General features: G+C 37.0%; 1 protein-coding gene across 3 annotated transcripts; it reads left to right on the top strand.

Moving 5' to 3' along the window:
• The first annotated feature begins 1,821 nt into the window (after positions 1–1,821).
• Positions 1,822–11,529, top strand: gprc5c (G protein-coupled receptor, class C, group 5, member C). 3 transcript variants are annotated; one of them, XM_008437160.3, is made up of 5 exons: positions 1,827–2,463; positions 4,819–5,839; positions 8,291–8,391; positions 9,222–9,347; positions 10,762–11,529. In XM_008437160.3, the coding sequence occupies exons 2-5, from the start codon at positions 4,852–4,854 to the stop codon at positions 10,792–10,794; spliced, it is 1,248 nt and encodes a 415-aa protein (XP_008435382.2). In that variant the 5' UTR covers positions 1,827–2,463; positions 4,819–4,851; the 3' UTR covers positions 10,795–11,529. The 3 variants fall into 3 exon arrangements, with proteins under 3 accessions (XP_017166139.2, XP_008435382.2, XP_008435383.2); XM_008437161.3 differs by lacking the exon at positions 1,827–2,463 and adding an exon at positions 2,487–2,680; XM_017310650.2 differs by lacking the exon at positions 9,222–9,347 and having other exon boundaries at positions 1,822–2,463.
• Positions 11,530–13,344: the final 1,815 nt, after the last annotated feature.

Below are 13,344 nucleotides of genomic sequence, written 5' to 3'. Positions count from 1 at the left end.
AGGTTTTGTTGGCAGCTTTTGGTTAGTTTGACAGTTCTTTTTTTTTCTTTTTTTTTTTTAACCAAAAACCTTGACTTACATTACCTCCACTTCCTCCCTCTGCCTGTTCGACACATGTCAGTTTGCTGCAAAGTGTTTTGCTTGTGTAAAAGTTAAACAATTCATTTACAAATCAGATCATACCTTCTGACTAACTTTATTCCGTCAGACTGAATATCAGAAAATTCACAACTTTTGAAAAACTATTAGGTAATTTTTGCTTTACTAAAACAGCCTGTCAAAAACATAACACATATTTCTTTGTGTGTAAGAAAAATTGTCTTGTTTGTGTTCATATAAAAAATGCTTGAGGAGTCTTTGTCTTTTGCTTATTCTGTTGTTGTTGTGTTCTTTTTGTGCATAAAGAGTAATTCCCTCAATTTTACTAAGCAATATTGAGAGGTTCAGATCGTTTTTGCACGCAAAAAAAAAAACAATTATGACTATCCTGCTGACCAATGTGATCTTTAAAATCTCATGCACTGTCTAAACCGATATTCAATTGTTTTTAAACTAACAGAAAACATTGTTTTCATAAAGCAATAAAGTAATTGGGCATTTTCTTTTATATTTTCCACCTCTAGGTGTCTCTGTATGACACAATAATATCATCCATTCCTCTCCATAACCTATTTTGATGACATATGAATCAGTATATAAATCAAAGAATAGATAAACTGACTCATGCAGAAGTTTTCAGTAAGCTGGACATTTAAAGTTTTATATATTTGTTTGTGGTTAAATCAGGATAAAGTACACCATGTCTTGGTAAAAGGTAAAAACAAAAAACAAAAAAAAAACATGAATGCATTAGAAATAAAGAAATAAAAAAATATCTTAAACCTATATGTTAAAAATTTTAGTTTGCATCTAGAGAGCTGAAAGGGTAAAATGATAGCATTGGATAGTCCTGAAATGAGGAAAAATAGAATGAGAAAAACATACTGAAAGGATGATTAGGAGGATTTGTGAAGCTTTATTCCTTTATAAGAGCATAAAGATTAATGTATTGTTCATGGGGACTGTTGATTGAATAAATCAACCTTTAAAACGGCCCTTTTCTTTTGAGGCCAGATGGAACCTCTCATCTGTGTTTGCAGTGAGGTCGCTTACATGTCCGGATTTATGTCAGCAAATAAAGCGAGTGCATGGACTCAGTTTCCATCAGGACTGGATGTTCTCACTTCTTTGTGGCTTTTTCAAAATAAATCAATATGTATTTAATTGTATTTAATGGACATTAAAACATCTGGTACAGAAAGGAATATCAGCCCTGTAGCACATAAACATGAACAAAACACACCCTGAAGGATGACTGAGACTTAACTCTTTAAATTAAAAAAAGCACTTTAGTTTTTACTTTTAGCAAAAAACAAAAACAAAAAAAGAATACAGTTTTAAAACAGAGTAAGGTGCCTACATTTTGCTTAAGCTGTGTCTGTCCTCAGCATTTTGGCCTGGTTCTGGTTCTACAGCTGGTTTCTTCCTGTTAAAAGGAGGAGTGCTCCTTTCCACTATTGTCACATGCCGTATCTGGATGGATTCCTACCAAGTCAATGATTTGATGCAATCAACTGGGTCACTAAGATCATTTTTCATCAATTAGTCTTATCAGCTGAATTTGATAAATTAATTTGAATCTGTCTTTATTTTGTTGAATTAATTTAATTATTCCCTCTGTTTGACTTGTAATATGCTTTCAGAGTACATTGTTGTGAATTGGTAGCATAAATAAACTGAATTTATTATTTTTGTGTGTATCCAAGTAATAATTAATACGAAAATGGACAAGCAAAGAAAATCCAGGAGTAGGTATAAAAGCCATATCTATTCCTGGCAGGTATAATTTTAACCCCTTGTAAATTAAACTAATTAACTTACAATGAGTTGAAAACAGCAAGAATAGGACTTGTTGGCGACAGTATCAGTTGTAAGTAAGTCAACATTTTGAAGTTGTTCTGAAAAAATTATACATCACATCCTTCATTTGGAAATATTCCCGTTGCTGTGTAGTTCAATCTGTTTTCAGATTCCATTAACATATTTTTGTTGTTGGGATGTTTCAACTATTTAAAATCATGCAGTTTATCTGCTTTCCTTCTGCACACGACCATAGTAAATGCGCTTCAATTGTGCCTATATATTTTAAATGGTTGAATTATTGCGTAAGCAAAAGATGACGTCCTACTGAAGTTTGGATATTTCGGTATAAAGAAACACGACCGTTGTTTGTGTCACACGGAAAGGGGTAGATTCCAGCTTTTATCCCTTAGAAAAGTAGTGGCGTGTTGTATCAGTCCGCCACAGCTCCCTGTTGGACTTCTTTTTCCAGCGGAAGACTTTTTTTGTCCAACCGCACGGCGCGTTTGTTTCAGGTGGAGCTGAGCGGCTCACTCAGAGGTAAAAACTACTGACAACATCCAGGTAAGCCTCACCTCGCAGTAAGCTTCAGGTTTATTTCATGATAAATCCATGAAGGCTTTCTAAAGAAATGTTAGTTTTTAGTTGGAGTGTGCGTTTAGGTTTGCGTTTTTGTTTTTTTGTATTTATTGTGTTTGACGGGCTCTACCAGCTGTGCCTGTACAAGGGGTCACGGTATCAAGTCAAAAGTATTTACTTTGAATCAACAGTACATTGAGTGGTACGTTTAATGTCGTATTTTTATATTTTATTAAAGTTTTAATCCATGTTATTACAATTTCAGTTCATTAATTATTTCTGACTTATTTCAAGCTTTTGGCTTATGCTAGGCTTTTTTTTTTTCCAGAGCTGTATTTGTTTTATAAAAGACATATGTTTGTACATTTATATGGATGGAATACATTTACAGTTAATTAGCTTATTATTTAAATTTAAAAGTGATTTTGTTCACTACTGTGGCTCTTCTTATCCTTGGTGAGACACTTTCTGTTTTCTGTTTTATTTTAAGCTATGTTCTCAAAATGCTGGTTGACTTTAAGGAAAGCAAGTAATGAACACAGAATAAAAAACGGGTTACACTTTCCATTAACTTTTTAATATAGGTCTAACTCTACAGCTTTTATGTGTGTCTTTCATTAATGTTTAAGCAGAACATGATTTGATACGATTACAAGCTTAATCGCATGGAAAGCAACCAACTTTCTACTTGTCATTTATTATAAATGAGTTGTTTTGCTTAAATTTTTTCCCTTATGACTTCTTCACAAATTAAGCAGGGTTGTTTAATTAACACTGTCATTATTTATTAGAAAGAGATCAATCTAAACCGAGGAAAACATCTCCTTTTCCTCATCTGAGAAAGAGATGTTTGGACACCCCATGACAACCACATGAAGCAACAATCTGACTTCATCAGTCTCCATCATTCGTGTATAGGAAGTTTCCTTACTCTTGATCAAGTTGAGATCCAGACTTTGACTAAGCCATTCCAGGATCTTGTTTGCATGTTCTGCCAATATGTTGTAGATTTGCTTCTGTGGTTTGGATCATTGTCATGGTGTTGATCCAATTGGGACCAAACTGTCAAACAGATGATGTCACATTTGTATGTAGAATATATTTGTATTCAGAGGAGTATTTATTTCTACACTCTGTCTATTTTTGGTTCAATCTTTCCATTTAGTGAGTGATGTTTTTGTAAACTTGTGATTAGATTTTATCATTCTATTTTATCTGATAATTTTTTGTACAGTTTTTAATTAATACAAAACTATTCATATCATCTGATTAGCACAAATCTTGCACACTGAGAATCAGATTTTTATTTTTATTTTTTACCTGTTTACCATTGAAACGGCTAGATGTTGGGTTAATCTGGTTATCTTTATTTGTTGTGTATTTGATGCCATGTTTCTGGCTTTCTCAGTTCAGTTTTTTGCTCCTTAATCCGGTTTGAGTTTTCACAGAGCTTCCCCTCCACTGAGTTATATTATCTCAGTGGAGGGGAATATCATTTCTGAATATCATTGTACTGATGGATGCAGTGGCATGTTAGACATTTAAAAACCTCACAAAGTCATGGAACTAAACCTTGGGTTTTCCACCTTGCATGTTCAGAAATGCTATAAAAAATGTGTTGCTTTAACTCTCTAACAGCAGAGACTCTGTGGAACCGGGCGTAGGGAATCATAATAAATATGAGCTCTAGTTAATGACCCTAAAACCTTGGTCATTAATTAATATTTCAGTACTAACGTCAGCAGACGCATGAAGATCAGAAAATAACTTTGTTCTAGAAACATCCTTGGTGTGATTGAATGATGGGACATCCGCCACCACACGATCCAGCTCAGAGACTAGTCTGAGTTCAGTGTAATTGGATCTGACGACGACAAACGGGAGCAATCAGCAGACGAACAAAAAGCTCGACTGTTCTTTCACAAAGCAAATATTCATCTTTGTGTGGCTGATTGAAATTATTTTTAAACAGTATTGTTTTTTGATTTATTCTGAAAACTCCGTTTTTTTTATTTAGCCTACAGTTCGTATCAGTACAGCCTGTTACTGATTAACCTCAGGGTTGGAAGAAACTCCACTTGTTGTCTGGTTTCTATGGTTCGTAGATGCTACAAACCATATCGGCGACATTTCTTTCTGATTACATATTTTCAAATCAAACACTCCAGGATTGTGTGTCTAACAGTGTGTTTTGACTCATATAGGTGGAATATTTGACTGATTGGGTGGAGACCACAGTGTTTCACAAGAATTATCTCTGATGACGTATTGTGAGTCTTGAGTTAAAACCATCCCAGATCAGATCCTTCTCAGTCACTCCCTGTCTTTCTTTGTGAACAGGTACAGCTCCATCCACAACGTGCTTTTGGCTCCATGGCTGCTAATATGACCCCTCAGGGCTGCGGCCCCGACCTGGACTCCCTCTATTACAACCTGTGCAACCTCAGTGCTGTCTGGGGCATCGTGGTAGAGGCCGTAGCAGCAGCTGGCGTCGTCTTCTCCTTCGTGCTCTTCGTTTCGCTTCTGGCCAGCCTACCCTTCATCAAAAACCCCAACCATAAAAGCTCTGTGGCTCTTCAGGCCAGCTTCCTGTTCTGCACTGCTGGACTCTTCTGCCTGACATTCGCCTTCATTGTGGGGAAGAACTTCTCCACCTGTGCCTCGAGAAGATTTCTCTTTGGGGTGCTGTTTGGCGGGTGCTTCGCCTGCCTCCTGGTGCAGTGCATCAGGCTGAACATCTTGGCCAGGAGGAATGCCGGGCCCCGGGGCTGGGTGCTCTGGCTGGGAGCGCTGGGGTTGTGGCTGGTGGAGGTCATCATCAACACCGAGTGGCTCGTCATCACAGTCGTTCGCCACCCGCTGCTTCCTGTCAATGCCACGACTGAACCCATCAGAGCCACAGCAACACCTTGCAATATTGCCAACCAGGACTTTGTCATGGCGCTGATCTACGTGATGGTTCTCATCCTGGCTACGGTCATGGCAGGTCTTCCCATCATGGCGGGCAAATATGCAGAGTGGAAAAAGGAAGGTGGTCTCGTTCTGGTGACAAGCCTGATCTCTGTGGGTATCTGGGTGGCCTGGATCGTCATGTACGTGTATGGGAATGAACGAACTGGAGGCCCGACGTGGGACGACCCGACGCTGGCCATCACCTTGGTGGCAAATGCTTGGGCGTTCATCATCATCTACACCATTCCTCAGATTTGCTGTTTTAATAGCGACGACGAGATCGAAGAAGACTTCGGGGAGAACGCGTACACGAACCGGGGAGTCGGATATGAGACAATCCTGAAGGAGCACAGCTCTCAGAAAATGTTCATGGAAAATAAGGCTTTCTCCATGGATGAGCCAGGCCAAGGTAAGTGGTCCTTGTATCCATTCAGAGGTTTTGCTCAAAGGCTTTTTTATAGCAGGCACTCTTGAATTCAGGATCCCAAGAATCTTAGGAATTAGTAAATCTAAACCACAGAGCTAAGCAGAGCTTTTTTTTTTTTTACTGAAAAAAATTACAAAACGTATATTAAATCCCACTAAAAGTGGACAATAAAGGAGGTGAGGATGGTTTTCAGTTTCTATACAATTTGTAAATATTTTCTATGTAAAATACAATCCTACCTACTAACCTAGAAAATGTTGTGGTATTTGTATTTACTCCCTTGACCTAATACTACTTGTTGCTGCTGTTAACTTCAGGTACCAAGAAAAATATGTAAAGATTTGTTTTGTAAGTTTTGCTACAAAAAGTTCTAAATTTGATTTGGGCAAAAGCTTTGACCAAGTCATTATACGTCATGAATATGCTGATCCATTATTGTAGCTCTGGCTGTATGTTTAGTATCATTGTCCTGTTGGGAACTTTTTACATCCTGTTATATAATTTCTTCCTCGATTTGCCTGCAAATGACTCCGTCCATCTCTATTGTTGTTTTTAAATGACCTTCTCTGTCTCCTTTAATAAAAGCATAGTTTAATTAACTATTGCACTAAATTTCATAAGGCCTTGAATAACACATTTGTTTTACTTTTACTGCTTTTGCTAAAGTACTGAAGTGAGCTGTTGCTTGTTTTCATTATAAAAAGCATCAGTGAATTCCTCTAAAAACTTATTTCTGTCAGTCCAAGAATATCACAATAATTCAAGAAACGCCTAATATTATTCAAATAATGAGTCACGACCATATTATGTGCTTTTCTTGAGTGATTGATGACATTACCTAACCAGTAAATATTATTGAGCATGTTAGATAACCTCACGACCATCTGTATGAGGGGTGTTTATGGTTTCCACAGAGCAAATACTGGCCCTGTCAACTGACTGGACATTTTTCTATTCTTAAACACCCTGAAAGGTGAAGGGAGGTAAAGTACTAAAACATGATGAATCGTTCACACCCACCGTCTCCTCCTTTTAAGTATGTCATCAAATCTTGCCATTAAAGCTTTATGTCCACATCCTTATCAGATTTAATTTAATGACCTGTGTGTTATGCGACTGTTGGAAGAACACCAAAGCAAACAGAAAATATTCTGAGAATGTTGTTTCCTGTCTGCATGTTGACCACACAGAATGTGTGAGTTTCTCCGCAGCATTGCAGAAATATCTGTGCAAATATCTAATTCTGAGAAATACATTGCAAATTCACCAGTGGTGCCAAGGTTTGATGATTTGCTTTCCATATTTTATATGTGAAAAATGTTCTTGATTTATAGAATGAGGCTCATAACTTTATTCCTACTGAATTTACCATTTAGATTTGAGTTTTTCTGCTAGACAGTTTTTTTTTTTACCTTAACACAACTTGAACTTTATCAAATGTCAGTGAATATGATCTGAAACTTTGAAAGTTTCAAATTATATTAAAATAAATTTACTGTTGGCTGTCTAGGATATATTGCATCTATATAGTTATAAAATTCAGTGTCAGCTTCTGTTTTCTGACTTGATCACACTTTGATTACAGCTGCCTGAAGTAACAAACATCAAAGAATGTTAGAATAAATGTCAATAAATTTACTTTAAAAAGGAGGATAACAATGAGCAACACAGTTTCACAGTTTTATGGTATTTGTACTTAAATGAATGCAAAATGTATAACATGAAATGCTGATTGTCAGTCTTCTACAATATAATTTAATGATTTTTGTTTTTTACGTGTAAACATTTAGAATGTAATTGATCCATACATCATGGGAGTATTTTCTGCAAATGTTTAGTTTGTTGACCAATTTGCTTCCGATGGCTACTGTAGTCGGCCCGTGAAGCTGTTTGAAAGAGATGAAAAAAGGAAATTGAACTTGACCTACTTCAGTGCACAGAAACAATAGCAGGTCAAATTGGAACAAAAGTTTGGAAATACATTTTTCTTTAAAATGCTGGTGTCTTCATCTTTAATTTGGCTAACTATTAACTACATTAGTTAATTCTGAGTAGTGTGCAGCACAGAGCAGCGTCCTTAATGATTAACTCCTCACACATTCTGTTTCTCTCTGAGCCATCAGGAAACATCAGTAACGCCTGTTACCCTGCCTGAAAAATTCGACCTGATACTGAAGGTTTTAGTTGTGTTTTAGTTCACCTCAGATGTCGACACCCTCCTCTTAATGAGTATCTATCGCCCCGCTGTCTGCATCCAATTCCCACTAGATACATCGCACCCTGTGTTTGCACTATTTCCGCAGAGAATGGGGCATGGCAACGATTTTGTCAGAGGCAGAGTTGTTTGACGCGATAAGGTGTGAAAAAGTAGCAATTGTTAGAAAAAACACCGGAAGCGAATGTACAATTAATGTCTTTCTGCCTTCTTTGCAGGAAACAAGCCTGTGTCTCCGTACAGTAATTACACTGGTCAGATGCGCGCTTCAGTCTACCAACCAACTGAGCTGGCTCTCATTACCAAAACAGTTGGAAATGTGAGTATTAAATGTTCCAAAGCCACATTTGAATATGTCATCCGACACACATTAACACACGCACCAGCACCCAGTCTTTTCAGGCTGAAGGCAAATAAATATGGAAATCGGTAACCTCTGATCATTAAAGCATTCTTTTGTTGGAAAGTGACAGAAAAAAACAAATGAGATGGACAATATTGAGAGTATAGTGGAAGACACATGCCTGCACATGGAAAGGGCTGAAAAATTGTTACCCTGTAACTCTTATCCTACTAATTAGAACAAAGCAAACCCAAACACAACAATCAGTCAGTAATTGGCGGAAAGAACATTGGTTAAATGTGATAAAATAATATTTCAAATGACATTGTGCATGTTAAAAATAAATATACTCACAATTAGATGAACAGAAACTACTTCATAGATTTGAAAAGCCAAATGTCGCGTTGGGGAAAAGCTCCAATCATTTACGACATAATTCGAGGCTGCTGCTGCTGCATCCATGTCTTCAATGCATTTATTACAGGAAGTAAAAAATGCAAAAACAGAGAAACGGTAACTTATACGAGTAACCACAGAAACAGAGTTATTTGGAAAACCATCCCGTTTTGTTTACCAATATACCTGAATTGATACACCGTGAAAAATGGAGGCATTGTTTTAGATATTTAAATATTTAAAATTTTGATATGCTAAAATGGAGGAGGAGTACTATGTCATTGAGCTGAAAAAGATAGCTTGAGTTATGACATGGGATTATAGAGAAAGCATCTTAACAGCTTGTTTTTTTTTGTTTTTTTTTTCATTCTTTTTATTTTCCTTATGGCCCTTGTTTTGACTTCACACAGCAACAACGTGAGCAGTCCTTTGACATGATCATTCCCAGAGCTTCCATGGCCTCTGCGGCCAACAGCGGGAGCAGTACCCCCTCAACACACACCGAGCCTGGGAACACTTCACGCTCACAGACAAGCGTAGGTCAACCCTCCGCTCCTCCTCCGACACTTCCCCTTTTCTTCGCAGTCCTCATTATCTCTTGCTGCCCTCCAGATGCCTTCCTATTCTCCGTTTCTGAGCATGTCACTCTCTCGGCTCCTGCTGTGTCCATGGCAACTTCTTCTGCAGTTTGACCATGAATCACTTCTTTGTCTGGATTTTTTTTTTTTTCTTACCTTGAGCTGTCTCTTCTTTCATGGCCTCGTGTCTCATACCTGCTCTGTGCAGTGCTCAACACATATTTTCTTTTCTTGATCAAATAGAAGAAATAATTCCAGTAAAAAAAGGGACATTGCGCATTATCTGTCTTTTATGGGGCTGATTGAAAAATTAAGTCTCTATGTCTTCAAGTTTAATTAAGAGGCTCTGAGAAATGTGCAGTTTTCCCATTTGTTTAACAAAACCCAGTGGTTGTATAAATCTGTCGAAATCCACAATCCATACATTCCTATTGATTAAAAGGGTTATCTGTTAAATAATTGAAATGCATGGTCCTATTGCATAATATTTTGTTAGAACTCACATGTTCAAAGTCTAACATGGTGTACTATACAGAGGGTAAAATAAATATTGAACATATCACAATTTTTCATAGTAAAAATATTTCTAACAGTGCTATTGACAAGAAATTCTCACTTGATGTTGGTAACAATCCAAGTAACCAAAACAAATAAGTTTTGAAATGAAGTTATGTGTAACGATGTGAAATACTATAAAGTTCCTTTTCATGAATATTTAATTTGCCTTTGGATTATTTTGTGCAAACTTTATTTAAAAACTTATTTCCACTAACAGACGCTAGTTGATTTCGACTAGATCTGACTATTAATCGGATTACTTGTCATTAGACAAGTAATCCGTATTTAAATCAAATTTAAATACAACAGCTTATGAGGACATTATTAAATATACTTTGAATCTGTTGTTAAGACTCGGTGTTGTTATAAGATATCTATTCTACTCTTGTGACAACTTAAGGTGTGAAATGACTGAAAATGAATGAGCAGACTGTTTATTAAGGACAGATATAATCATTAGCCATCAGTTAGTAATCAAAGGCAAACCAGATGTGACATACTTTGCTGTCAACTTTAAAACACGTCATAATATAACCTGTCTAAATATATATTTATAAAAAGTGTTGGCTCTGAGGATAATGATGCTGTTTACTAATAATTGATATGTAATCCGTGATCAGTAAATGGGTTATTGAAGTTTGAATAAAAAGTGTCTTGGTGTTACCATTGGCGATCTGAGACCACAGAGTTTGCTGCAGTTTCAGAGTTGTGTTTTATGTCTTGTTCTTTGACATATATAAATAACCACAAATCATGCAATAATATTATATCGTTTGTTATGCAGCAATTCTAACATCTCTGTCTTTCTCTACAGGGTCAAAATTTGCATAGGACGGCCCAGTGGTGATCACTACTCTACAACTGCAGCTCCACTCGACACCTGCTATAACTTTGTCTCATTCCTTCTCATTTGCACTGGCTGACTGTATGTTTGCTGTTTTTCACGGTTCCCTAAGCTGGCTCTAAGAGGAACCCCATGGCCCCAACACATGGAGGTGAACGTTAGATCACCCCGGTGATGGCGGTCAGATAAACCCTCTATTGACTGATCGTGCGGACCACCAGGTGTCGGACAGTAGAGAGCTTAATTCAGAGGAGAAATCCCAGGGATGAAGCTGTGCTTTCTGCAACAAAGTCTTTGTTGCAGAAAGAACAAAGACTTTCTGCAAAAGACACCATTTGCTGACAACGAACTTTCAGCTCTCAGCTGCAAACACACAGATGCACAAGGATCGTGCTGACAGTGCCAGAATTTTTGGGACACAACGTACTCTATATTCACACTTCACTTAATCATCAAATCATTTTCCACCAGTCAAAATAAAGAAACCAGTTGCAAGTGCTTATGATTAATGGCTGTAGAAATGTAGGTTCGATTGTAGGAGTAAATGCCATTTGTTATGTCTTCACAAAATTGAATTATTGTAAATACAGTTTGTTTGTGTCGGTATCATTAGTAATGCACTGCATGGAAGTATTGTAAGGGTGTGTATTGTAATTCTATTTAAAGTGCTGCTGTGTGTTGTTTAATTGTTTTAAATGATTTCTACCAATCAAACAATCGTGAGATTTCAGAACTGAATGGCTGTCTTGTTAATTTGCCTCTTTCTTTGGTCATTAAGTCACCAACTTTCTCACACGTCACATTTATTATGTCTGAAAATTATGCAGCGACAGTTGAGAAACAAAACACTAAAGCACCTACATGCTGACGGGAAGGAAATAAGTAATTTTACAAACATAAATTACTTTAATCAGTCATGTTGAAAAAAATTAGACACCCTACTAAATATTCATGGCTTTATGTGGAACTGTCCACATATCAAACTTCTAATTTATTTCTGGAATAGAAAGTGATGTAGTTAAACAAAAACTTGTTAAACAAAAGACAAAAGTTTTTGAGCTGAGAAGTTAGGAGAGCCGGCCTCCCTAAACGTTTAATAACTTCAGTGAAATACTTCCAGTAGTTATCTACTAGTCTCGACATCAACCTGTCACATGTCACCCCAGAGTAAACGTAATCGACACCTGGGTCTCGACTCATCCCAGGACATTCCATTTCTCTATTCTTTCACAATTCTTTTTGGATTTTTTTCGGTAGGTTTTGGATCATTGTTTTATTGAAGGGTCCTGTTATGCTTCAGCTTCCAAGTTTTTTTTTTGTTTTTTTTTTGTCTCAGAATTTCCTTAAACAGACTCTTATTCATGGTAGAATTCACAATTCCTGGTCTCTGTGCTGGTGAGCTGGCCAGTTTCTCCTTCAGCAGAGTATCCCTGTCATGACACTCGACTCTGACGTTATATGTAAATTAACATGTATGGAAAAAAAAAATCCGAAAGTGTTTTACAACATAATAACCATGAAGATAAGATGCACAAAAACAGACAAAAATATTTTTGTAAATTGCCATGTGAATGATGCATCAGGGTTTTCAGTGATCTCTACCGCAAACACTAGTGGGTTGTTATTGAGGGAATTACCGTGACCGACAGGCAGGCAGAAAACCAGTTTCACCCATCAGACATTTACCCCGAGAGTAAATATTGAATAGGGGAGCAAATCAACTCTGTAAACTCAATTCCTGTTGATCATTTACTATTTAAAAAAAAGAAAAACAGATGAACAAGCTAAATATAAATGTAATCATCTAAAATCTTCACTTACGATACCTACCTTTATAGACCAGTTGTTGGCTCGAGTTGAACGTCATGTATGGATTTTTGTAAAAGGCAAAAAGAAAAATTGCACCACTGTTGCTTCAGTTCGAGCTTCCTCAGCATAGATAAAGCTCCTGCTTTTATGGTGGTTGTAAAACACTTCAGGATGGTGGATCATTATCTGTAGTGATTTATACGCTACTTCATTGTATTTAAGAATCAAAATCTTATCAGTCTCATTAATAAAATATCTTCCTCTCTCTCTCTAATCTTGAGGGACTGTCGGCCTCATCCCCACAGTAAGGATGCTCCCCTGAGGCTGGGATGCTGTTAGTTCCGTGGTACAGTCTGAGGATTTCTTTTGCTGGAAATCAGGTCCAAATCACACAAAAAAATTAGATTGTGGTCTCATGATCAGGCTTGTTAAACAGATTAAATCTCACCACTGATGGTGAGATTTAATCTATTTAATCAACTTCACTTCCATCTTCTCCCTTCATCCTGGCTCAGCACTAGAGCTCACATACATCACCCCATCATCACTACGGAGTAGATTTGCCACCTCTCAGATACTAGGAAAAATAGATTTGTAATTTTTGTTCCTTTCGCTCACACCTCTTAGACATGCATGCTTTCTAAAAAGGAGACACAATAAATCAATCGCATTCAGACGCTTAGTATGTTTAACTTGATTTCTAACTAAACAGCTGTAAATCACTTCGCTGACCATCATAAGAGC

The sequence above is a fragment of the Poecilia reticulata genome, chromosome 19, assembly GCF_904066995.2.
Source record: "Poecilia reticulata chromosome 19, P_reticulata-male-v2, whole genome shotgun sequence".
Lineage (NCBI taxonomy): Eukaryota > Metazoa > Chordata > Actinopteri > Cyprinodontiformes > Poeciliidae > Poecilia > Poecilia reticulata.
This window is presented reverse-complemented; position numbering and strand designations above follow the sequence as displayed.